Below are 26149 nucleotides of genomic sequence, written 5' to 3'. Positions count from 1 at the left end.
ATTAAGGGGCCCGGAAGGCCGGCACCAGAAGAAGGCAGCAGAGCAGGTAGTTCCAGGTGCTGTAAAGTGTGTGTGTGAAATGGTGCTGGTTTTTCTTCCTAAATATGCAAATTTTTTTTTTACTTTTTATTTATTTATTTAGTGTAGCTCCAGCGCGTAATCAAGTACTTGGTGTCACCGTCTAGTTACTGTCAATATTCGGGTTTTAAGAGAGAAAAAAACACCTGCTGGGACTGTCTCCAGATTATGGAAACATCCGTATTGCTTAATGTGGGGATACATCAATTACAGAATCATGGAATGGTTTGGATTCTAAAGGACCCTAATATCATCCCATAGGCAGGGACACCTTCCACTAGAGCAGCTTGCTCCAAGCCCCTGTGTCCAACCTGGCCTTGAGCACTGCCAGGGATGGGGCAGCCGCAGCTTCTCTGGGCACCCTGTGCCAGCGCCTCAGCACCCTCACAGGGAAGAGCTTCTGCCTAAGAGCTCAGCTCAGTCTCCCCTCGGGCAGGTTCAAGCCATTCCCCTTGGCCTGTCCCTACAGGCCCTTGTCCCAAGCCCCTCTCCAGGTTTCCTGCAGCCCCTTTAGGCACTGGAGCTGCTCTCAGGTCTCCCCTTCAGGAGCCTTCTCTTCTCCAGGCTGCCCCAGCCCAGCTCTCTCAGCCTGGCTCCAGAGCAGGGCTGCTCCAGCCCTCGCAGCATCCCCATGGCCTCTGCTGGACTTGACCCAAGAGCTCAGTGGAAGGGGAAAATCTTCTCTGTCGACCTGCTGCTCACACTGGTGGCGCAACCGAGCACACAGTGAACCTGGGTCATGGGGAGCTTCTCATCAGCCAACATCCTCAAGTGCTTCTCCTCAGGACTGCTCTCAATAACCTGTCTTGTTTCTGTGCAAGTACATTCAATGTCATGGCTATACTTTAAATATGTGTTAAAGGTTTTTTTTTATGATGCAGTGGTAACTTGGCAGTCTAATTTCCTAATGTATGAAAAAGTATAAAGTTAGCCATTAAAGTTCCCCTTGCTATATATTGTGAAGTCTCATGTGCCAACTAAGACTGTCTGGCACAATCCATTGTACTTTGTCACATCTCTGTCGTTATTTCCAAACTTTGCTCTGGCAGCTGCCTGCACCAGGTTGTTCTTTTGCTTGAAGAGGGCTAACTATGTTGGTACAGCTACTTTTACAGTGACATTAAGGAAAGATGACTACTGCTGACTACTAAGTGTCCATAGTATTTTACAGTAGCATTGTAACATGTTGTACTTTGCCTTGTTTGCAGGGTGCTGTTGTTTGATACTTGCCTTACAATCATAGAATGGTTTGGGTTGGAAAGGACCTTAAGGTAATCCAGTTCCAACCCCCTGCCCTGGATGTGGTCAAATTCTATACTTGTGAAAAACCTCTGATTTAGGTGTGTTTCCTAGAATGCAGTGGAAAAATACTGCCAAGATTCTCCCTGCTCTGGGAATACTGTGGTCTTGGAAGAACTGTTTTTTGTGATAGCTTCTGGCAGCTATCAAAAATGGGAGAAAACCAGCTCTGGCTCCTGAGTGCTTGCTGTCCATTCTCTCCAAGGGCTGGAATGAAAGATGAGTTAGAAGGTAGCAGCTCAAGTGGCTTAGTACCTGAAAACATCTCAACAACTGAGGGGAAAAAAGCTGTAATAGGATCTCATGTTGTACACTAAAGAATTCACGTAAGAGAGAATGCGCACAAATGCCAGAGCCACAGGAAAATCTGCAACCAATGTTTGCTCTTCCTAGATGCAGAATCAATACTGTGCGGGAAATTGGGCTTCGTTATTTTGGCTCCCCTAAAAACTTGAGGTTTTGAGGTTTTTTAGCTTTATTTTCTAAGGATGTTTGGGTATAGGTGCAGCATTATGCCTGCGTATATCCGTCAGTTAAGTGATAAAGCCACTGAACATTTTAATAAGCTATTACAGCTTTCAGGAGTGCCAGGTTGTTACAAGTATTGTGAATGTAATCACCTGAGGGGAAGACACATTCCTTGTCAGTATGGTTGGGAGGAAAGTTGTCTCAAGAGCTTGCCCTTCTTTGTTTCTATTACTCACATGGCTGCTGCTAAAATTGCATTTCAAAGGTTACATTAAAAGAGCACAGGTTCACTAAGTCAAGCACTTCAATGTCTGTCATGAGGCCTTTTGCCCATGCAATATTAAAGTGGGCTTGCTTTGAACATGCCTTCTCTTGTACAGAAGTTCTTTTTTTTTGTTTTAGGGTTTTTTTTTCCTTCCCTTTTCCCACTTCTCCATAGTTGCTCTGTCACATTCAGTATCTGGGTGCTCCTTGGTTAGATGTGGTATGCTAGAGCAGACCTGTTTGTGAGGTCGGTCCTACATTTGTTGCAGAAACTATATATAGGAATTAGCTTAGACTAATACTACCATGTATGTCCTTATTCTTAATGTTTCTTTCTAAACATAAGCCATAAAGGACACTAACGTAACCATTGCATTTAGAAGGTATGACTCCGGCCAGCCTGAGGATTCTTTTGATGAGCCTGACAGTTTGTCATTCTTGGATGTTGTACATTTCTTCCTGAAACTTACTTCCCAAAGTCATAGTTTCAGGGGGAAAGGTTGTGTTTGGGAAGAATGGGAGGGACTGCTGGAGAACAAAGTGAATTGCAACAGAGAGCAAGAGAATTTAGGAATGGAGAGGTTGCAAACAAGGGAGGTGGAGCAGTTGCTTCTTCATTTTAACGGGCTTTATTAGAAATAGAAGCTTTCACTATCCATGACTTAACTGAGCTTCAGACCCACGTGGTTTCTGAGGTTTCTCTGTGCAGATTTTGGGTTCTTCGAATTCATTGCTTAAAATCAGGCTTTTAAACTGTGGACTCCTGCAATTCATTAGTATTACCTTGCAGTGAGGGATAACGATAGCTTTCACTGTTGAGTGGTGAGCTATGGGAAAGCAAAGACTGTTTATACAGAACAAAATAACTTCTTAAAACACTAGATGGTGTCACATGCCTATATTACTTTAGAATCATTTAGATTGGAAAAGACATTGAAAATCATTTGAGTTTAACCATGAACCTAACACTACCAAGTCTACCACTAAACCACATCCCAAAGTGCCACATCTACACTACACATCTTTTCAGTACTTCCAGAGATGGTGACTCCAGCACTGCTCTGGGCAGCCTGTTCCAATGCCTGAGCACCCTCTGGGAAGGAATTGGTCCCCATCTCGAGTCTAAACCTCCCTGGCACAGCTTGAGGCTGCTTCCTCTCGTCCCATCCCTTGTTACCTGGAAGCAGAGACAGTCCCCACCTCACTCGGTCCTCCTGTCAGGCAGTTGTAGAGAGCAATAAGGTCCCCCCTGAGCCTTTTCTTCAGATAACCCCCCCTCGGTCCCTCAGTCGTTCCTCATCACACTCCTTTGAGAAGTCAAAGGACTTCAACAGTTGTGAACCCTTTTCTGTATTTAAGTATCTTCCACCACCTGATCAAATCATGCTCTTCTGCAACCTTTACCACAGTCTGAGCAGTAGGCTGTGTTGTATAGTGTTGGTGGTCAAGATGTTGAATGAAGCTGGGAATGGGAGGACTTGGCAATCTGTTAAAAATAGTACTTTCAAATGGTTTGTTGCAGTGCAGGAAGGCTTATCCAAGGATTAACATGATGGGTTAGCACTCACATCCATCTTGGCCAGCTCTTTGATCCTGACTGTTACGAGCAACAAAGGCTCCAGAGGAACTCATTTGGGGGCAGGTGCCATAATCTCCATTCTCCCTTGGCAAGAAGCCTGGTTTTGGTCTGCTAAAGATTTATTTGAAACTTTGAAGAGTAAAGCTTGGTATCTTTGGAAAAGAAAAATACAATTCCAGTCCCTCTTGATGTGGTATGAAAACATCTGCTCCACCTTTACATTTGTGTAGATTCTTGTTTCAGTGACTTTCTATAGCAGTGAGTTCCACTGATGCTGTATGATGATATTATTTGTTTTAAAAGAAAAATGACATATATTGTATATTCTCTTTCTTGACAGGAGGGACAGGTATTCCTCATCAGCCCTTTCAGTCTCATGATTTCATTTCTCTGGAGTTAACCTAAACATCTGGTGAGCTGTAACATTTACAGAAAGTAAAGAGGGTTATGGTGACACACTGTGGGAAAAGCCTGAGTTTAGCTGCTTTATCCTTATGTTACAGAGGCAACTTGGGACAACAGGTCATTTCAGAAAGCCAGTTTACAGAGTCATAAAACCCCAGACTGGCTTGGGTTGGAAAGGCCCCTAAGATCATCCAGTTCTAAACCCCCTGCCATGGGCAGAGACCCCTTCCACTAGAGCAGGTTGTTCCAAGCCCCTGTGTCCAGCCTGGGCTTGAACACTGCCAGGGATGGGGCAGCCACAGCTCTGGGCACCCTGTGCCAGCGCCTCAGCACCCTCACAGGGAAGAACTTCTGCTTTAGATCTAACCTGAGCTCCTCCTATTTTCCATATCTTCTTCAAAGAAAATGTTGGTAACAGCTTTCAGTGTGTGAATCAGAACATGGCATTGTCAGTGAAGATTCTCAGTCTGTGCATGAATGGCTCATGTAGGTGGCTGAAATGGCAGCATCTCTTCACAAATACTTTTGTTTCTGGGGCAGTTGTTTCCCACAGAAAGAAACAAGGCATTGTAGTTGTTTTGGTAAGTTAGTGTGCTTTGACTTTGTCCTGTCTCACTTTCACATACACTTACCTAAACTACTTTTCCTGGGACTGCTCAGTGGATACTGGATCTCGCCTAATGAATACTTAAAGCTGGTGGACTCCCCCAAGAAATGTAGTTTTGCTTCTCCTGCATGGCATCTGGATTGTTTTTGTGGGTTGGTTTGGTTGTTGTCTTTTTAAATGCAAAGCAAGTGTTTTGATTTCACGCACTTGGTGAAATATGTGCTAAACCCCAGCTTTATTCTTTCTCTCAGGTTGTCTGTTGCTGTTGTACCTGAAGAGGTGACCGTTTGCTGTGAGTTAATGATGTTTCTGTGCCCTCCTATTTTTTAACTCCTCCTTTTCCTCCTGTAAAATAACATTACCAAAGGAATGTACGTGCGAGATTTTCTCCTTGCAGTTAATAATACCACTCACCTCCTTGAGAAGAATGTCCTGTAACATGTACCAGAATAGTAATAACAAAAATAATAAAACCCCCATATGCTCTTGTCTGTTACTGTGCGGTGTGCTTAATCCTGGAAAAGAGATAACCTTGCCCCAAACAGCTTGTTGTTTAATGAGGGTTCAGTCAGCATATGTAACCAACATTAGGAAAACCAAGGAAGAGTAAGGGAAACAGCAGTAATGTGTTAATGTGAACCAACTCCATAAAAATTACTGTAACTCTGTACTGCCTATGCATTTAAGACATATTGTCATTGTAGGAGTAGCCTTGAGGGATTTGGAAGAACCAAATGTGTTAGTGTTCAGAACCTCATTTGACACATCTTTGCATGTGGGAAAGAAGTATAAAGAGTGGTGTAGTAACCAGTAGTGGCAGCTTGTTTTGCTGTGTGCCTTGGCCTTTGGATTGTAAGCATTTCATGCTACAGCATACTGGCACCTCCTGCTACAGTTTGTTCTCTATAGCTTATTCTACCTGGCTTCTTGTGGTTTAAGGGCAAGGGGCAGGAAGAAGTGGAAAAGAACGCTGTGTATGACTAAAAGAAGCTTCCTGAGGTATTGAAAGCCTTTGTATTTTTGTTTTCCATCTGACAATTTCTATAGAAAAGCATACAGTGTTTCCTAGAAATCCCAGTGTTCTGGAGCTATACTGGATTCTGAAGGTCAGTGTGGCTGGACTGTGTAGATACCAAAAATATTATTGCTATTCAAGTATCATATCTTTTCCTACTGAAACTATTGCTTGGCTGATGTGATGATCCACAGTTGAGGTATGCAGTTTAGGAAGAATCAGCAAGAGGTTCCATTTTGAGCATGCCTGTAAGATGAATTTGCAAGCAATAAAAACATAATTGTTAATTAATTCTTCTGAAATGTGTCAGATTTATTTTCCCACATGGAAACTGTTATTGTAATAACCATTTCACTGGATTTTTCTAGGAGTACGAAGAGTTCTCAAGTGTATTCTGTTAAAAAAACCCCATCCCAACTCAGCAAGAAGCAAATCAATATGGCTGTGTCTGGCTTTTCAGGTTGTATTTTATAATGCTTTGGGGAATGATGATTCTCTCTTCTCCTGTCTGAGGCAGACAAAACTACATAAACATAAAACTGGATTCCCCAGTCTTGTATTTGAGGGTATGGATGAATACTTAAAGGGTCAGGCTACACCAGGAGCATTCTCCTTGGGAAGATCTGGCAGTTCACAGCACTTCTGCCCAAGCGTTTGTTAAACCAAGAGGAAAAATAAAAGGTGATGCTTATACAACTTCAGGGTGAAAATGCTGGATACCATCAGGACCTTGCTATCATTGGTTTTTAGAAAAATACCCACTTCAAATTCACTCTCAACCAATGTTTTAAATACACTTATGCTGGGGGTGAGGTTTTTACTTCCTCATATGCAGTTCACTACCCTTCATCTAAATTACATCCCTTTTAATGAAGGTGGCTTTTATTTACCCTTGGTTTAAGGGTCTTCCTAATTAAAACTTGAGGTGTGTTACAACCTGGGAGGCTGTTGTGAGGTCGGTTTGTGTTAGACATGTATTGTTCTAAAAAGCCAAAGAGATGGCCCAGGTTTCAGAGCTGCACTCTGAGCCCACTGCTGGAGATCTGTTCCCTGCAGCTACTGCAGAGCTGCTAAAGGTATCTTTGATAGATGGTGCTTCTGTGGGTGTCTCATGTACACTCTTGACAAGCGTGGCTCCTACCCACACGTTCCCTAACTTCACCTTCCGTTGTGCCATGCACTGTGTTCTGGTTAGGTAGCTGGAGATAGGTTTGAATATTGCACTGCATCTTGTCTAAAGAATGACCTGATATTTCACTGCATTGTGTCACCTTACACAAGAAGCTTTTGTACCAATTAACTGCTAGCAGTCTTTGCTTCTTAACCATCCATGGAAGCACAGGAAGGAATCCTGTTGTATTTGTTTAAACACTTTGAATTTCATAGAGCATCTGTATTCATGACCGAATATCTGTAAAATTTGATCTCCTTACGAACATTGTACCTGGCAGTGCCTGAGCTGAATATATTGTAAAAAACAACCAAAATTAGGAACGGTGTTAAAAAACCCCAAACCACAGCAGGTACCCAGGAATCAATAGCCCATCAGACTTCAGGAGAAATATGAGGCCAGTGCTGATAAAGGCCCTGGAAAAATGCTATTAAGATATGATCAACCTTAGAAAAATAGGAATTTTTCTTAGTGCAACTGCAGGAGATAACAGCAAGAGATCAGTTAGAATGGGAGAATTGGGAATAACTGCATTTAAATCTGATAAAAATGGTGGTGCTAAGCTAGTTACAAAGAGGGCTCTTTTTGGTTGGTTGGTTCGGTTTCTTTCCAGACTTGTGCCTCTGAGTTGTCTGGCTACTTCTGTGTACCCCACCCACTGTCAAGGAACCCAGTGGAGTTCTATCTGCATGGAAAGCAAATGCTGCAAGTAACCAGTTAACAGGAAGATCAGTAAGTGGGAAATGAGTGATCAGATGTTAGGACTGGTGAAACTTTGCAATGAGGTGAGAAGAATTTGGTTTTACATTCTTCTTCTATTTTTCCTTTTTCTCTTCTTTTTCCTTTCCCTGTTGTAGGGGTTGTTTTGGGCAACCTTCTAGAATCAAAAGATTACAAGGGACAGATACGATCAGTAAAGTTAAGGGGTAAGAGACCCTGATAAAATACATAACTCCAAAAAAGGAATTCTGAGCACTTGTAAGCCAGAAGCTATGACATACAAGTCCTGTGCAAGAAACTTCCTTACTGTGTTAAGTAGCTTTACACTAACTACTTTCTGAGGTGTGTTTCTTGAAGAGGCGACTGTAAAGGAGGCAGTAGCAGTCCCTTTACCACTGTCAGCCTGACAGGTAGGATGCTGCTGTCCAGGGAACAAGCAATGGAGTTTAGAAGATTGCTCTGCTTTTTAAATTTAACTACAGAGTTTAGGCTATATATTGTAATTTGGGAGCCTGACTCATTATTTAGGTATTTTTCTTTATATTAGTACCTTCTTGGAAGCTGTTGTGTAGTGGAACACAAGGTTTGCTGAGAAAGCTAATCACATAGTTTAGATCAAGGGCAGTGGTTGAAAAGGGTTAGTTTAGGGTCAAAGTAAGGGGAAAAAAAAAGAGATGGAAGACCTGGTAAGCTAGCAAGGCATGTTTGTTATTTTTCTGAAGTGGGCCTAAAATAAGGGTTTGGGTTTATTCTTTGTATAGGATGTTATGAAAATGTAGGATTAAAAGTGGCTTTTTTGGTATTGTTAAATTGGGCACTACTGGACCACAGTTTGAGTGATGAAAATGCAGTCAGTAACAATGCAATAACCCAGCCTGCCATGCTCCTTGCTGCTTAACAGAAAGCTGTCACCCTGAACAATGGGTTTCCAGGCTTATTGTGGGCAGGGCATGCAAATAAAAATAGTTATTACAATTTCTTAGTGGGGCCCCTGTGTTCTGTTAAAATTCAGGCAAGTTGTGCCTGAGTTGTTTCATTTTGCCTTGGTTTGTACTGACCCAGACAGAGGAAGAACGAGGCGAACTGAAGTATACCATAAAAATGTTAACAAAACCCCTGCCAGACCTGGAACCAGACGTTCTGGATACTTTCCTCCTCTGAGTAATAGCCTTGTAGTGGGTCACTGCCTCTGCTCCAAGGCTGGGAGAGACCACAGACAGGGCAGGGCAGGGCTGAGCCAGGAGGCTTAGGTAGGGGCACCTGCAGTTGAGGAGAGGGGTGGTAGCAGCTGATGCCCTAATGACAGCCTGGGAGTGGGGGGTTATGTGTTGTGTTTTACGTTGTTTCTAAACCTGGAAGGACAGCATGCTACTTCAGGTTGAAATGAGTGGAGACGGACATGCTGTCCAAAGAGGGAGAGTTTCTCTATGCCCTTTTGAGCTGCTGGAAGAAGGAACAGTTCTTCCCTGTTCGCTCACACTCCAAATGTTAGATGTATAAATAGAAGACTGGCTGTGTACTCTTACCAGTTTTGAGATCTTCTCTCCCCTCTCCATTTGGAACATAGGACTTTTTAGTTATTTTTCCATATTTGTTACCCATAAACCACTGGAAAAGTGTGTTGTTTTGGTTGTGAGATTTCGGTTTTGTTTTTTTTTTTCTGACAAACTTGCCATGGCAATTTGGGAGTAGTAACATTCCTCAATCCTTAGGTCTGCAGAGTGCTGTGCACCTGGGGATTTCTGTGAGTTGGGAGTTCCATTGACTTCAGGACTGCAGAAATAATTGCACCTTTAAGGAAGCTGAGGCTGAGCTTTGCCAAAGGCTGTGGCATTTTGGTTAAAATGAGCAGTAGAAATAAACTGGACAGCTTCAGTAAGATGCACAGGGGTTTTCCCGAATTCTTTCCTTTTGATGGACATGTGTGTACTTGTTAAAGTCTCAACTCAGGTTTAAGGACTGACTTTTGTTTCTCATTGCTTTCTCCCTAAGAGAAAAAGTGCTGTTACTAACAAACAGCTAAGTATTTGTGTGTGTGTGTGTGTGTGTGTGTGTGTGTGTGCTTAGATGGGGGCTTTTGTCTGCAAACTTTGGGGTATAAGAATTTGTAGAATAGTCACTGCTTTATTGATTACAGTGTAAAAAATACAAAATTGTTTTCCATTTTAGTTTGAATTAAGAGTTCCCTTATATTTTGCCTCCTGTCTGTATGGGCAGAGTAACTTGTGCATTACCGTCTGTAATTTGTTCTACTACCAACTGGTGTATTTTATTTTCATAGAATCATAGAATAGTTAGGGTTGGAAAGGACCTTAAGATCATCCAGTTCCAACCCCCTGCCATGGGCAGGGACACCTCACACTAAACCATGCCATCCAAGGCTTTGTCCAACCTGGCCTTGAACACCACCAGGGATGGAGCATTCATAGATTCCCTGGGCGACCCATTCCAGTGCCTCACCAGTAAAGAGGTGAAGTAAAGAACTTCCTCCTTATCTAAGTCTAAACTTCCCCTGTTTCAGTTTGAACCCATCACCCCTTGTCCTGCCGCTACAGTCCCTGATGAAGAGTCCCTCCCCAGTGTTTTGTGACAACTTTGTGTTATAATTCTGCGTTTTGACAGTTTATTTTGTACAAAGAGCAGAATGCAGTGTGCAAAACAGGGTAGAATTCAAAAAGGCCTTGGTTAAAACTAGTGCTTTTCAAGATACCCTCCTTACATTTTGAGACTTGCCTAACCCCTGTGTGTCTTTACTGATTTGATGCTGTGGCAATGAAATGACAAGTCCTGAAGAACTGACAGAGTCTAACAGCGAAAGTGTTGTGCAACTTCAGACAAGTTCTGAGTGAAAGGCAGCAGAGCAGGCAGAGGAGCCTTACAGCAACTTTTCCTGCATCTGGGAATTCTCACAAGGGTTGGTGGTTTGAGCATCCGCAGAAGAAAGAGGTTTTTACTAGCTTTAAACCAGACAACTTAGGACACAGTGTCTTAGGAAAAGCTTTTTCGTCATCTCTTCCAACACCTCACAGATCTCACCTGGAGACCCTGCATGGCTGAGGAAGTGTTGAAAGGACATTGCAGTAGGATCTTGCAGGAGTGAACCTTGTGAGATGAAAGAAAGGAGTTCTGTGCTGTTCCAGTGGTTTTATGTCATAGATACCGTGGGGTTCAGTGATATTCCCACATATCAGTGCCTGGAAGGAATACTTTTATTGATGACAGAGTTTTCGACATGTTTGTGTGTATCAACACGGGAAGTTGCAGGCATGTTAGTAAATGGGGTGGCATAAATATGGGATGCCTCCAGAAAGGGAGGTGTCTCAGCTGCCTTTCCTTATTCACCACCAGCCCCGGGTTTCTTTTTAGGCTGGGTTTCAATTCAGATGGGGTGACAGCTTAGATAAAGGCAAATCTGGCCTTTCTGCAGCAGCACCTGCTGCTCAGGGGAACTGTGGAGCTTAAGGCTCTGCAGCAGAGGGATGGGCACTTACCAGGTGCTGCTGCAAGTCCTGATCTAGGGCCCTTTTCAGGACAACACAACAGGCTGAGGGGCAGCATGATAAAATACAGCTGAGTGTTCTCTATAGCAAACCACGACCTTTTAAATTGGCTTCAGGTGGAAGGGTTATGTAACAAGTCCTGTCCAATAGCTGGAGGGGAGTAATCATCTGATAATGAAGTCAACGTGGGTGCTTTGCTTTAAGTGGGGCTTTGCTTCCAACTTTGTATCAGCTGCAGAATTTACTGGTAATGGCAAGAAAGTGAGTATAAAGTTCAGACTGGTCCCACTGAAACACCATCACAGTGTCTCTCTGCAGCAGTGGGGAAAAACACCTATCACCAGCAGGAGCCGGATTCTGCAGTGGAGAGAAAGCCTGAAAGAGATAGAAGGTAAAGGAGGCGTCTTCCATTTGCAATGTTACAGGTTAGATGTGAACCCCAGCCTAGCTAAAATCTTGCTGTTGACTTGGAGCTTGTAGGATTCGGTATGATGCTCTGAAACATTAGATACAGAGCCAGGACTACGCACTGCAGCACAGGCTGCTGGAAAACATGCAGCTTTTCCTCCTTGCTCTGTGTCCCTTTGCTCCTGCTTGTGTGTACTTGCTGATTCAGACTAAAATCTTCTCTTTAAAGGCCTTAAAGTTCATGTACTGTGTGCAGGCTGCCTCCAAGCCGTAGCTATTCCTGCAGAGCTGGGCAGAAGCAAAGATCTCATGCATGTATCTTGCCCTCTGGCACAGTGGCACAGAGGAATAATGGAACAGTCTTCCAGATCCCAGATTTATCAGAATCTCGCCCTTATGGTTGTGCAAGTCTGTGTCAAAGGTTCCAGTGTTACTGGGGAAATTGGCAGTGTTTAAGATCGCTTCAGGTTTGGCCCGTCCTGCTGAAGCCAGCAGGAACTAAATAACCAGGGCTCTGCAGCTGTTGGGGGCAGGTTCAGACCTGTCAAGGTGCAAATGAATGCTTCCATGGGAGTTTTCAAAGTTCACCAGCATTTCAGGGAGATTTGGGGGCCTTTTGCAGCTTCTGGTGCTTGACTTTTTTATCCTCCCCTGTCTCTGGCAGAAAATCTGGGGCTGGCTGATGCACAGTTCATGACAAGCAGCTTCCATGGCACAGCTACTTCATGGGCCTGGCAGCAGGGCTGGGCCATGCTGGCATTTTAGGAGTCATGGAATCACAGAATTACAGCCTGGTTTGGGTTGGAAGGGACCTTAAAGCCTTTCCAGCTCCAACCCCTGCCATGGACAGGGACCCCTTCCACTGGAGCAGCTTGCTCCAAGCCCCTGTGTCCAACCTGGCCTTGAACACTGCCAGGGATGGGGCAGCCACAGCTTCTCTGGGCACCCTGTGCCAGCGCCTCAGCACCCTCACAGGGAAGAGCTTCTGCCTAAGAGCTCAGCTCAGTCTCCCCTCTGGCAGGTTCAAGCCATTCCCCTTGTCCACAGCCCCTCTCCAGTTTTTTTTTCTGGACTCCTTAAGGTACTGGAAGACTGGACCATGCCAGAGTTCTATGGGAGCAGCGCTAAGGCTTCAGAAGCCCCAGTGACACCGATCATCTTCACCATGCTGGTTTTGGGAGAAATGGCTTTTCCCAGGTGGAAACGTGCTCACATGTTAATACATCCTGAGCTGTGGAGGGTGACGGTGCTGCACTGCATGAGGAATTGCAGGGAGCGAATGCCGACGCCAGCCACAAAACCTGCCTGTTGTGTCAACAAGCGGTGAGTATTTTCCACTCTTTGGTGGATCAGTAAGGGGAAAAGAACAAAGTTTTTGATCCGTGATTGGGAAACTGTCCTATAGCGAGTATTTCAGTGACTTTAAGGTTGTGGTTAGGTAGTTTATCGCGCCGCTTCCTCTGTTAATCAGTTGGGCCACATGGTACCAAAGGGAATCGTCCCAGGAAGGTGGGAGCAGCGGCCGGGGCTCCGCGGGGGAGAGCTGCTCCCGCGGGTTTGTGAGGGGGTGTAAAGCGCTCCGGGAGCCTCCCCCGCTTCAGTGCGGGGGTCGAGGGCTCCGCGACGGGCCGAGCCCCGCCGGACACCCCGGTCCCGCAGCTCCGAGGGGGGCTGCAGCCGCGGGCGGTGCCGGGGAGGGCTCGGTGCCCCCCGCTGTGCCTTGCAGTGCCGCGCCGCGCCCAGACGGTGGCGCTGTAACACCGGCGTTGCGGCCCGGGACCGGCCGGCAGGGGGCGCTGCGGAGCGGCGCTGCGCGGTGCGCGGGAGGCGGCGCGGGGCTGGTGCCGCACAGCCGAGCCGGTCCCGGCGGGGCCATGAGGCGCGCGGGGCGGGCGGGCAGCGGCGCGGCACAGCCCTGAGCGGAGCCTCCGCGCCGCGCTCCCGCAGCGCGACTATGGCCGGGGGACGGCGGGGGCTGGTGGCGCCGCAGAACACCTTCCTGGAGAACATCGTGCGCAGGTCTAACGGTGAGCGCGCAGCGCCGCGACCACCACGCTCCGCTTTACCGGGGGGGGTTGCGCGGAGCCGCGGCCGCTCCCTCCGAAGCGGCGCACCCGGGTGCCGGTGCCGCCCGTGGTCCCGCGGAGCGCCCCGGGCCGCGCAGCGCGGCTCCCGCTGCAGGTGCGCCCGCACGGAGGGGCCGGGGCAGCGCCGGCGCCTGCCCGGCTCCGGGGCTGGGGCGGAGGGGTCCGGCGCGCTCGCAGGGGGCCGAGATGGTCTCTGGGAAGGGGGCGCTCGGCCGGGTCGGTGCTGAGCGAGGGGAGACTTCACTGCGGGGGCTGGGGGCAGACCCTCCTCTGGCCGTTTGTGCTTCCCAGCGCGCTGCATCGGGTCTGTCTCGGGAAACCGGGGATGGAAAACGCCTCGGATTTCACAATTGCATGCGAGCACGCATTAATGCTATCCAGATTGTTTCGCTTCGGGAGTTAGCAAAAGCTGCGCCCTCAGTAAAGCAAGCGTGCGACTGTGCGAGCATCTGTGGATGCGGTCAAACCTAGGCGCGTGCGTTGCTTTTTACAGCGCTGAGCCCAAGTTCTGCCTTTTGCGGTGCTCCCGTCGGCTCCAGCGGGGTTACTGGGGGGATTGAGAGCTCGTGGTGGGATTGAGAGCGTGCAGGATCGAGCTCCGGTGGAAGACGAGTTTATCAACTACAAACAGGGTCAGTTTATTATGCAAAGGGATGGAAACTCGCATTTCCCAAAGACTGGTTTTCAGTTGTGTGCTGTTTTAACTGAAGTGTTACTGGAGGCATAGCCTCTGCTAAGACATCAAATTGTGGGGCTCTCTCATTAAGTTGCTGCTCTCTGCAACTTTGCTGTAGAAGGGAAAGGGGTGGCAGATGCATTCCTGAGCAAATACTTGCTGTTCCTACAGTGAATCTTGCCCTTTCCTCCTATCACATGAAACCTGACGCTTCATCACCTGCAGGCTGCTGCTCTAATCTCCCAGCACCAGTTATCCCAGGCTCTTCACAAAACTGCCTCCACTTTGTAGATTATTTCCTTCATTAAAACCCAATTTTCTCTGTGGCCTTTCAGTGCCAAAACCTGGATGCAATAAATCAGTTGAGGTTTGGGGGGGGGGGGGTGAAATCATGCAGCAGCAGCTGTGCTCTGCTTCTCCCTCTCTCCCCCGGTATTAAGAAGGTGCCATCGCAGAGCGTGGTGCTAGATGGCACAGGTGAGGTGACAGTGCTCCATCTCCAGATGCTCAGCCAGGCCGGAGGGCTGGGATCAATACAAGTTTCAGATTAAGCTTGCATGGTTCAGATGTGTTAGGAGAAGCTCAGGGAAGTGACTCAGGTCTAGAAGCCCCTTTCTGCTGTAATGTGCCTTCTAGTTTCTGCTGGACCCCGTCCAGCTTTACTGTGGATGCGATGCCGTCACAGACGGGCGCTGCATGAATCAGTCCTAACGTGGGACCGGCACAGCCTCCTCTAACCCTGGTGTCTGTCAGCACATGAGAAGCATCTCCTTGCTGTCCTGGCAGCATGGGCATATGCTGGTTCCTTGTTGCCTGTCTCACCTTGGCAGGCCTCTTTGGCCTGGGAGATGATTTGGGATGCCCACAGGATGAGTGCTTAAATGGGCCCATGAAGATGAGGTTTGGCTTCCCTTTCTTGGTTTCGGTTGACTGGGTAGTACCGTGACCTGCAGTGAAACTGTTTAGGCCATTTGGGATTTGCCAGATAAACCGCATGCTTGTTGTCAAGCTGTGTTTGCTGGCACCTGCGAGCAAGTTAAGTAGTGCCAACAGATACAGAGTTGATAGAGGTATGTTCCCAGTTGGGGGAGAGTTCCCTTGGAAAGGAGGAGTTTGGTCGTTGAACAGCGATAGGTACTGAAGAAGTGCTTCACTCAGAGGTACTTGGATAGGGCAGGCAGCCACAGTCACAGGTGAGCTGAGGAAAGCATGATCGTGGGTTATATAGTCTGGGGCACGTATGTTAACTCAGTGAAAGAGGCCCTGTAGTAGCATGGTGGTAAGTGACATGCAAGCTCTTTTGGAAGTGCTGCTCGAAGGACAGCACTAATTATACTGGTATTTAACCAGTACTTTAAGAAGGAATTCCTTGGACAGCCTTTCATGTTAGGTGTGTGTCTGGGAAGCTGGTGCATGCCCAATGGCTAAAGGTAGCAGAGTGTGCATAGGCATGTGAGTTCAGGGGCTTTCCCTTGGGGTTGGTGTTTTGCTCAGGTTTATATCACACCATCTGTAGTAAGGCTTGCAGTAATCCTGCTTGTCTCGTACTTCGTGTTTAAAAGCCATGCTTCTATACTGGCCATGTAGGGATAGAAAGTTGAATGTTGCATGGAGTACTTGGTTGACAGAGATTTGTTTGAAGCACTAAAATACTTAACAGACCAGAACACCCACTGGGACAGAAAATGAGCCCTGTGCTGTAAAACAGTGCACTGTGTAAAGAATCACTAGCCCCTGATGGTTACTGCTAATGTGATGTTGATGTATTTCTTGGGTAATGTAATACACCCACAGTATACAAGCACTGTAACAGTTATAGTCTCGGTTGATGGCCAAAGCGTCTGGTTCAAATGGTGCAGTGTATTCCAGAGAATATAGATTCTTTGGGATGTCCCAATGCTTTATCAATAACTGGAGGCCCAAATTACTTGTTAGTGTTTGTGAATGGCAGCTGGATTCTGCAGCTCTCGGTCGGAATTGTCACGGAGGTGCGTGGAATTGTGCACGTGTAAGGATGGCAAAAGCAAGCCCTGTGTTTGCGTGGTGGTGGAATTGCGTTGGAAGTTGCAGGTGCTTCTCTGATGATATATGGACAAAACAAGGAGGTTGAAAGAAGGGGGGGTTAGAGGGCGTAAGGCTTGCGTGAATTTGGTTCTGCTCTTATTGCATCTCCTGGGAACACAGTGGGGAGGCATCAGGTGTGAAAGCAAACCTGCACCCTTTGATGGAGAATGCAGTGAGTTCCCTATACAGACCAAGAAAAAGCACCTTCGGACCCAGATCCTGAGAGTAACAGACATTTCCATGGTTTATTGCATTACATTGGAGACTACAAAGTCCCAGCACAATAAACATTCTCCAACATGGACGTGCTAACCCTGTACCATTGCCTCAGACCTAGAGGAGAAATAAGCTTTAGTATAAACAGCTCTGAAACTGAAAAACTGCTTTTGTGTTCAGCCAAAGGGGAGCGCAGAGGAAAGGAAGAGAGTGAAGACCTCACCCCTGTTTTGTTTTCAGTCTGTTGCACTTGGAGAAAGTGTTAATTTAAATGAAGTGGTTGCAGAGGAGCCTTCACCTGACTGCTGCAGCCTGGCCCGGCCTGCCTTCCCTTCGGAACCCGGCACAGTGAGCAGCATGGGGGGGCACAACCTGGCCACAGCTGATGTGGTTTGGGTCCAGAGGCAGTACAGACACGCTTCCCCAGAGGCAGGGCTTGCTGTCTGAAGTGCTGTGGGTCTGATCGCTTTCAGAGCTGTTAGGGAGAGGGACTGCAGCCATAGGACAAGGGGTGATGGGTTCAGACTGAAACGGGGCAAGTTCAGGTTAGATCTAAGGCAGAAGCTCTTCCCTGTGAGGGTGCTGAGGCGCTGGCACAGGGTGCCCAGAGAAGCTGTGGCTGCCCCATCCCTGGCAGTGTTCAAGGCCAGGTTGGACACAGGGGCTTGGAGCAAGCTGCTCTAGTGTGAGGGGTCCCTGCCTGTGGCAGGGGTTGGAGCTGGAAGAGCTTTAAGGTCCTTTCCAACCCAAACCGTTGTACATTGGTAGGGAACATGTATGAACACAGCAAGCTCTCCTTTGAATGTGGTGTGCCAAGGGTAGGCAGGTGCTGAGCATCGCTGGGTTGCCTCGTACTACTGCAACACTTTTGGTAGATAGCATTGTTTTCAGTCTGTTGCACTTGGAGAAAATGTTAATTTAAATGAAATGGTTAAGAATGTGTTTTTTATACTGAGAGTGCTTTTTATACTGAGAACAAGACTGTTACTGTTGAAATTAGCATGGTTTTGGGTTGGAATACACTTTCTGTTTCCTTTTGACAGAATGTGTGTAGTTTCTTGACAGTTCATAGAGTTCCATAATTTTCGGTGAATCTTGAAGAAGCACTGGGGCGAAATTGATTATTTGCAGAGGATCAGCTGGGAATCCCTGTGCTGCAGGTAGATTACAGTGTGATCCAGTGAGGTTCTGCTGGATGGGGAAACACATTAGAGTGACTAGAAAGGACAAGGGTAACTGTGCACAGGGAAGAGCGATACTGAGGTGTTCCTGATGAGGTGCAGCATCTGGGTTAAGCTATCCTAGTTCTTCAAGCTCCCAATGGGCTGACCTGGAAGGCTGCAGCAGGTCTGCAGGAGGTTTTCTGTTCCATGCTGCCAGTCTCATCCACCCTCTGGACTTTGGTGGGTTAATTTCAGCACAAACCCCCCCAAAGTAACGGAATGGAGGGGTCTGGGCTGTAGGATGCTCCTCTTGCCTTGTGTAGAAGGCTCTTTGCTAGAGTCACAGCTTGCAAAAAGTGCGTGGAAACCTGCTGGATCAGTAGTAAGATGGTGCTATAGCGTAGAGTGCCTTTAGCTGAAGATAACTGTTTCTCTTGCCATTACTATGGCTTGCCCTATGCAAGGCAAAGCAAATGTTATACTCCACAAATCTGGCATCCATTGGTTGAACCGAAGCCCGTACCCTGGTTTTATCTAATCAGGCAAGACCCAGGTTATTAGGTTCTGGTAAAGCCACTTTTGGCTGAGTAAATCCGTGAGGGTAAGCCTGTTGGTACTGAGTAAAACAAGACAGTTAGCCCTGAAAGCAGCAGAGCTTCAAAAACCGCAAGGAGGCAACTTCTAGGTGCTGTGTCAAGGTCATCTTCACAAACTGAGATTGGAACAAAAGAAAGGGGTTTGTTTCTTCCCAGTCTTCCTTTTCTGAGTTAACAGCTGTGGAGATGCCTTCATTTTTGTACAGTGGATGAGTACACCAAAATGCCTTCCTGCTGTTAACTTTTTTGGTCATTATTGCTTGAGTTGAATATAAAAGGGTTTTTTGCTGGCTTTTACTAGGCCAGAAGCTTCTCGTTTTGTGTGTGCATCTTTATGCCTTTAGAAATGTGCTACCCAATTCCCTTAAAATGACTTTCATAGATGACACATAAAATAAGAAGTACAACACAGAGGTGATGGATAATGTGCTTCAAAATTAATGTTCTGAAAGCTCCAGAAGTTCTCCTGTGATCATTCACTGTATCAGTCCATTTCGGCATTAAATCCTAGCACAGGATTGTAAAACAAATCGTAATGAAACCCATTCATTGGAGAATTTGTTAATGCATTTTCATATCTCATAGAGCTAGAAGCGAACAGGGAGTTAGGTCTTGTCAAGTGCTTTTAAGGCTTTTGATGGCTGTAGCTTTAAGCAGTAAATCAAATGGCTTCTTGAAACTGGGGGAAGACCCATGTCATCAGTGCAAGTAAACCATGCTTTTTCTTGTAAGAGCAGACGGGAGAGGGGGAGCAGACCGGTTACATGGTGAGGTCTCACTGCTAAACAGGATTTTCATGCCTTATTAAGGGTGATGCACTGCGTGACTCTTACAACCGATGAACAGTCTTAATGCCTCAAAACTATCTCATGCTAACGTCACATCTGCCCGAATTTCCTCTTAAAAAAGCAATTTCTCAGCACAGACAGTGCTTCAGGGATAGACCAAGAATGACGCCGTGCATGAAGTACGTGAGACGGCTTCAGTGCGCTTCCAGTTTCAGCTCTTCTTGTTCCATTCGGCACTAATTTGTTTCACCTTGAGGAAACTGCAGCTAATTCTGAAGCTTTTCCAGCTCCTTGTGTTGGAGGGATCTATTCTGGTCAATCCAAACTCCTCTCATGGCACAGGCCTACTGTGGAGGATTTGCTCTAACAGCGCAAAGTAACAAAGGTTGAGATGGAGCCGGTAGTTTTTATCCATACCGCTGCCTGAAATCAGCATTCGTGTTCTGCAGTGATTCAAACTGAGTCACTGGAAGTTGTTGTTTTGGTTGGTGTCTCTTTTGTTACTTGTGGCGAGCATGATGAAATACATATTTTAATAGCTCTTTTCAGGCTGTACTTGCCCTGTGCGCTGGAGTACACACGACAGCCTAAGTCATGTTTGAGTAAGGCAAGAAGTGCCTGCAGTTACTGCCTTGGGTTAGTTCTGGGGCAGCTGAGGAGCTTTGAAATCCATTTTTGTTTCTGCAGAACATGTAGTTATATAATACCTTGGTAAACCATGTCAGCCCAAATGAACCTATCCATGGGGGTTTGTAACATGTTGTTTCATATTGGGGTGAGCCTACAGTTTGGTCTCTGTATTGAGGCTGTCCAACTTTGAGGCCGCTATATCATTATTCTGTAGATAAATCAAATTGTTCAATGGGATATTTGCACATTGATGCACTCCCACTGTGGGAGTGAGTACAAGGAGCTGCTGAGTAGATGTGGGTATCTGTGTAACACTGTTGTAACCTAAGTGTGAGCCTTGAATCCCGTGTATCTGAAGAAAGGATTGAACAGGTACTTGAAATTCAGTTTGACTTACTGTCCTGATTTAGGGCCATACTTTGATCTTAGGAGCTACATTTGGACGGTGCGATCAGTGTGACTAACTGCTTCTGTTTAACTCTTTCCAAAGCTAAGATTAAACATGAGCAATAGTTCACACATACCTGGCTTCTGCAAAGTGCTAAAGCAAAAGCATGATACGAGCTGTGCGACTGCAGCAGCTTTGACAGGCCTGCTTGGAAACAACAGGCTATTCCCATGCGCTGTGCTCATTACCAGAAATGAAACCATCTCTTCCCCCCCCATATCCAAATGATGCTACTCGTGATGCAGAGTCACAAGTTTGTAAACACCAGAATTGTTTATAAACTCATCTGTGCCTTGTACTTAAATACAGTCTTTACTCATATGGCAGTTGCTCAAGATTTTTGCCTACCTTATGTTTCTCATACTGTGCAGTTACTTCATCTTTCTCATATTGCAGAGGTGCTCATAAAGCACCTCTGGTGCTTTATGCCCAGCTAAGGAGCAGTAGCTAAGGCTGTATCCCCCATTTCTATCCACAGTGACCACAGGCAGGGTAAGAACCCCATTTACTAAGCATTTAGTTCTGCTGTAGTAGTGGTTTGTGCTTTGTAGTGCTAGAGGTCTAGGTTTGCTCCACTGAAGATGCATGGGGGACCTTGAGATGTGATACGAAGACATACGGGTGTCAATAACCAGGGTTATGTCCTCACCCAGTGTGATGAAGGCTGTGGTCTGGAATGAGAAGGGCAGTTTCTGTTCTGTTGGAGGCTGGTGTGAGGAGCAGGTATTTCTACCATATAAGCCCAAAAGAACCTCTGTATCTGTAGAGTTTTACAACACATTGTTCTGTATTTGAGTGAGGCTACAGCTTCAGATAGTTTAGTCTCGATCTTAAGGATGTACAGTTTTAATGCCAAGGATGTATGGATTTATTCTCCTTTCACTAAGAAGGGAATAAATTAGGAGCAGATCCTTTGAGTTTTGTGTTTGTGTGATGACTGTGGGGAAAATATGGTACATTCAGGCAACATTTGTGCACTGTGCCAACCTGAGCACACCTGGGGCTTTGACAGACCCACACATGTATCTGAAAGCACAGTGGGCGCCAGCCTTGGTTAGAAGCAGAGGTTTCCTCTTGGTCGCCCCTGTGTGCTTCCTTTGTGCAGGCAGCAGTGTGGGAATGCATCGGGCATCATGCTGGTCTCTGAGCTTGGCCAGTGTCTCCCAGAAGAGGGGCCATGCACCAGTGAAGGGCCAGGGAAGCCCCCTTACAGGAGGGGCTGGGATGATGTGGATGTGCAGCAGTGCAGGGCAGTGGTAGGGAGGCAGCCTTAGGGACTTGCTCCATGTCCTTGCATGGAGGTGACCTGTTCTTAGTCAGCCAGTCCTGACCAGGTACATGTCGTGAGGTGCTGCTTGTCCTCAGGCATGTTAGGGGTTTGAGCTAATGGGCAGTTTGGTTTAACAAAGCACTCTATCTAATAACGAGACGCAGCAGATAGGATAATCTTGGTGCAGCGAGGTGTTCTGTCACCGTTGTTAAAGCATCCCTGTTATTTGGAAAGGCATCTTACGGTTCTTCTGTGACGGTGTATCTGTCAGTGGAGGAAAGCAGTGGTTTCAGTGACTGAGCAAAATCCATCCTTGCATTTTGGAAGGAGTTAAAAAGTTTTTTTCCCTGTTGCTTTAAAGCAGCTGTGTCTCGTTTAAAGTGATAATCCAAAGCGGGGCTGACATTTGAGCGTGCAGAGGCTCACATGAAGATACACTGCAGTGAACAGAACTCACTTGTGGAAAACACAAGCTAGGAGATACGAAGTAAGGCATTCCACAAAGTCACCGGTGCTCCAGGCTGAAGCTCCTCACGGAAAGCCGCCCTATGCATGCAAGTTGTCGTGCTGCTTTTGAGGCACAGCAGTTCTTGCCTGTGTTTCTGCAGTGTGGTGTGCTCTGTGCTGTGCTGCTGCATATTTCTGTGCCTCCCAATGGTCTTGCTCAGACTGAACCAAATGCAGCTCAAGGTCTTTTGCATGAGCCCACCCAGCCCAGTTCCTAGCTCAGTTCTTCTTGGAGCTGGTAGGAAGGGCCGGTGATGCTTCCAGCTTCTCCTTGGGCAAGGCAATACCACTCACCCAGTTGACACTGTGATAGGGATTGGTTTCCTGGTAAGGGAGTCCTTTGAATCCTTTCAAAGAGGTGCTCCAGTTCCTAAACAGTTTGAGTGCTGGGGCTATCACATGTCTCTGAAGAGAATTTAGCAGTGGCTTTCTTCATGGTCCTCCTCTGACCAACTCCATTCCTGGCCTTGTTGACCCAGTTGTGAGTCCCCAAGAGGCTCTTCCCTGCGATGCTCAAAGAGGTCACTAGAGCATCCCTTGTGCTTGTTGTGCAGCAAAGCCACAGCTGTTTCCTGGCCTCTGGGACCGTGTGTCCCTGCAGATGGAGAGGCGATATGTGCCTCAGTGGATGCTATTTAGTGTTTTCCTATGTTAGGAACAGTTGTTTAACAGATTATGAGCTGTCTTCAGGCAGCACGCTGTCAGGGATGTCAGTGCAATTGAATGTAAATGATAACAATGAGAACAGCCCTTCTACCTCCGGGTTATCTGTCAGAATAAACTAGGCAGGGGAGTTGTAAGTGGGAGTCTTTATTTTCTGCTGTGTCTTGCCAGTGTTCACACGGGCAAAACACCATTGTTGGAGACATCCTTTCTGAAGAAATACAGGTGTATTCTCCACGTAGGCACAGAACTACTGTTCTGTCCTTGTTTTGTCTCTAAAGAGATCTGGGCAGAGAAGCGAGTAACTGGAGAGACATTCCTATTTGTCTCCAAAGAACTGTTTCTGCAGATGCTGGGGCTCCGACTCCATGGAGTGTTAGGAAGTTTGGAAACCATCAGTGCAGATCGTCTCTCCCTTTGCAGCAAGAGCAGGAGCAAAGGAAGTGGCCGTCCTGAGCCTGGGGATCTAATAGGCAAGCTGACAGAGGCTGGTGGGTTGGAAACCTCTTTTCCCAGCCTGGAATGCAGGGCACCTTTTTGGCAATGCGGAGCTGGAACAGCAAGCCCAAAGATGAGTCAGGCTGGTGGTGTTGGCTCCTGGGAATGGGCCAGGTTGGATGGGGCTTGGAGCAAGCTGCTCTAGTGGAAGGTGTCTGTGCCCATGGCAGGGGGTTGGAAGTGGATGAGCTTTAAGGTCCTTTCCAACCCAAACCAGGCTGTGATTCTATAAGCTCTTCAAGGAGCTCTTGAGGCAGTGGAGAGAAGGGAAAGTTACCTTTTGAGATGGGGAGCTGGTGAGAAGAAACGTGTGCCTGAAATAGCGCAATCCGGATTGGCCCTGACCTAACGTTTGTATTTGCGTGCTTTCGTGTCAGTTTTCTGTACTTCCTGATGCAAATGTAAAAATATCCCAAGCAACACGGTCCAAGGCAGTGTTTATAACAGCCACTCAGAAGCACTTGCCTTAGCAGTGAGAAATGGCTGGGGTTGCTTATTCACAGGAAGGGGTAAAGGACACGTATTGTTTTTGGCACAGAGTGCTTCAACCAAGCAAAACCCGCGCTGTTTCAGAGAGGCTGTGGCAATCAAAGCAGTGAAAGCGCCCCAAAGTTACACTCCTGGTGTATATCATTCTAAAGAGTGTATAAAGAGACACTTAATCATGCTGATGGGATGGGGCAATGGGTTTAGATAGCTAGCGGGATGTTTTAGTTAAAGCCACTTGAAGCTTGCAACGGGACAAAAGGTTTTGAGAGGAGAAGTTAAAATAAGCAAAACTCCTTGCAACGAACAAGTAAAATGCCTTGTTTGCATCTCTTGGTTGCAGGAGGCTTTAACGATGGCTGGGTTTGAGCAGTTGGGGCTAGATCCTAGAAAGTAAAGGCTTTCCATGACTTGTTCTCATGTGGCCTCGTAGCTTTTCTTTCAAAGCCAATGGGGTCTTTGCAGCTGTGAAAGGAGCCAGCATCTCCTCCTGTGTGCCAGTGCCTGAGCAGCAGCACTGCTCTCTGTCTAGGCACAGGTCTAGTGAGTTCACTGCACAAGAGCCAAAGCAGCAGAGAAAAGCAAGGTCTGGGTCCCACAGTGGGCATGTTCATGCTTTGAATGTGACAGCGATCAGAGAAAGGGTGGCACACACAGAGACCTGGTGAGAATCCTGCTCCGCTTGTGTCGTACTGCTTGGAACTCCTTCTGGCTTGTACAGCAAGCATAAAGCTCTTCTTGCCGGTGTAAGCACTAACCCCGGTTCCCTGGTGTCCAGTCTGAAGCACTGTGCCCTACAAGAAGCATTGCAGCTTGTGCAGCCAGCAGTGAAGGTGGCACTGAGAGGAGCCACTGTGCTGACATCCAGGGAGGAGAAATACTGGTTGTGTGCTGGTTTGGCTGCGTATCAGAGGCTTCACATTGAAGCTGAGTGTTGTGGTGGGTCAGTGCTTGGGCACAGAGGGGAGCAGCTTGGTGAATCTGTCCGTAGTTGAGGTGAATTGTACCTGCTTAGCACTGCTCTGTTTCATGTGTACAAACCCATCCATCCTCTTGAGCTTTGCGTGAGTAATTAATGTACTTAAACCAGGGAATAATCCTGTTGAATGCAGTGGGAATAGTATGTGGGAAAAACTGTTCAGGGACTGGAGCTATGGGGAGCGTGTTCTGAAATGTATTTCCTCTAATGCAGCCATCGCCTTGTCTAATGTCTAACTGATGTGCTCTTTCAAACAGATACCAATTTTGTCTTGGGCAATGCCCAGATAGTGGATTGGCCCATCGTCTACAGCAATGATGGATTCTGCAAGCTGTCGGGATACCACAGAGCAGAAGTTATGCAAAAAAGCAGCACCTGCAGGTATTTGAGAAGAGATTTATTTGCTGGTGAATATCTTGTAGTGTTGGGCTTGTTGCTTGAGGAGCAAAGTCATCTGCTTATTGCAGTCCTGTCTTTGTGTCCTGGGGCTGCATCTGTCAAACAAGCTTTCCAGGTGACACAAAATCAGAGAAGGGCTAGTTGTACATAGGTTCTTTTCCCACTGTCTACTGTATGACGTGAGTTTCCTGCTTCATTTGCAGTTTTATGTACGGAGAGCTGACAGACAAAGATACAATTGACAAGGTCCGGCAAACATTTGAGAACTATGAGATGAACTCCTTTGAAATCCTGATGTACAAGAAGAACAGTAAGTACTTGATGGGTTTGTTCGTTAACATCGGTGTGTAAAGTTGTTGTAAATGTGAGTGTAAACTGCAAGGGCAGGTCTGTCAGCGTACAGGACCCTGCTTTATCTAGGGCTAAATAAGGCCCTGTTGTACCAGTTGATCTGGCAGAGATGAGAGAGAAATGAGAACATTAGGGATGAAAGTCACTCAGGGAGGCAGATGAAGCTGTCTGATTTGTTCTGACGTTTAGTGCAGTTTGTGTGAGATGCTTTAAGACAGCCCTCAAGACTCCATCAGCAGTGATAACGCACAAGCTTGGTTTCCCTTACAGACAACACACTGAAGAAGTGTTTTAAAATTTGATATAGCAAAGCTAGTATGTAGATAGAGTTTTGGAATAAAAAGAGCCCCTCTTTTGTTCTAGAAGCTGAACAACTTCTGATGGTTTCAGATGAAACTGTCCCTTTGCTTGGACTAAAAAATACCTTCACTGGGATATGATTTTTTTCCTGTGAATTTCAGTCTGTAACTGCACGTGTCAGCAGATGAACGAGATATTGAGGGACAGTGAGGTGCTGGAGCAGGGCCAGAGAAGGGCAACAGAGCTGGTGCAGGGCCTGGAGCCCAAGTGTGATGGGGAAGGGCTGAGGGACCTGGGGGGTTCAGTTTGGAAAAGAGAAGGCTCAGGAGGGACCTGATGGCTGCCTCCAACTGCCTGACAGGAGGATGGAGCCAGGAGGGGCTGGGCTCTGCTCCCAAGGAACGGGACAAGAGGAACCGGCCTCAAGCTGCCCCAGGGCAGGTTTAGATGGAGCTGAGGAACAATTCCTGCCCCAGAGGGTGCTCAGGCATTGGAACAGGCTACCCAGGGCAGG

At 46.9% G+C, this 26149-nt stretch overlaps 1 protein-coding gene and 1 long non-coding RNA gene across 3 annotated transcripts in view; both read left to right on the top strand.

Moving 5' to 3' along the window:
• The first annotated feature begins 805 nt into the window (after positions 1 to 805).
• LOC133209626 (uncharacterized) lies at positions 806 to 5338 on the top strand. The gene is made up of 3 exons (XR_009724706.1): positions 806 to 898; positions 4029 to 4100; positions 4952 to 5338. It is a non-coding gene; the product is annotated as an uncharacterized LOC133209626 (long non-coding RNA).
• Positions 5339 to 13348: 8010 nt separating this feature from the next.
• KCNH1 (potassium voltage-gated channel subfamily H member 1) overlaps positions 13349 to 26149 on the top strand; it is a 180102-nt gene continuing 167301 nt past the window's right edge. For both annotated transcript variants that reach the window (XM_061348332.1, XM_061348331.1), the window contains exons 1-3: positions 13349 to 13541; positions 24843 to 24966; positions 25188 to 25294. In XM_061348332.1, coding sequence (XP_061204316.1) covers positions 13469 to 13541; positions 24843 to 24966; positions 25188 to 25294 — 304 coding nt within the window. In that variant the 5' untranslated portion in view covers positions 13349 to 13468. The remainder of the gene's footprint in view (positions 13542 to 24842; positions 24967 to 25187; positions 25295 to 26149) is intronic.

This window comes from Neopsephotus bourkii, unplaced genomic scaffold (assembly GCF_033783945.1).
Source record: "Neopsephotus bourkii isolate Nb327-2 ecotype Australia unplaced genomic scaffold, CSIRO-AGI_Nbou_v1 NB_354, whole genome shotgun sequence".
Lineage (NCBI taxonomy): Eukaryota > Metazoa > Chordata > Aves > Psittaciformes > Psittacidae > Neopsephotus > Neopsephotus bourkii.
Note: the sequence above shows the minus strand (reverse complement) of the source record. Positions and strands in the feature narration are given on the sequence as shown.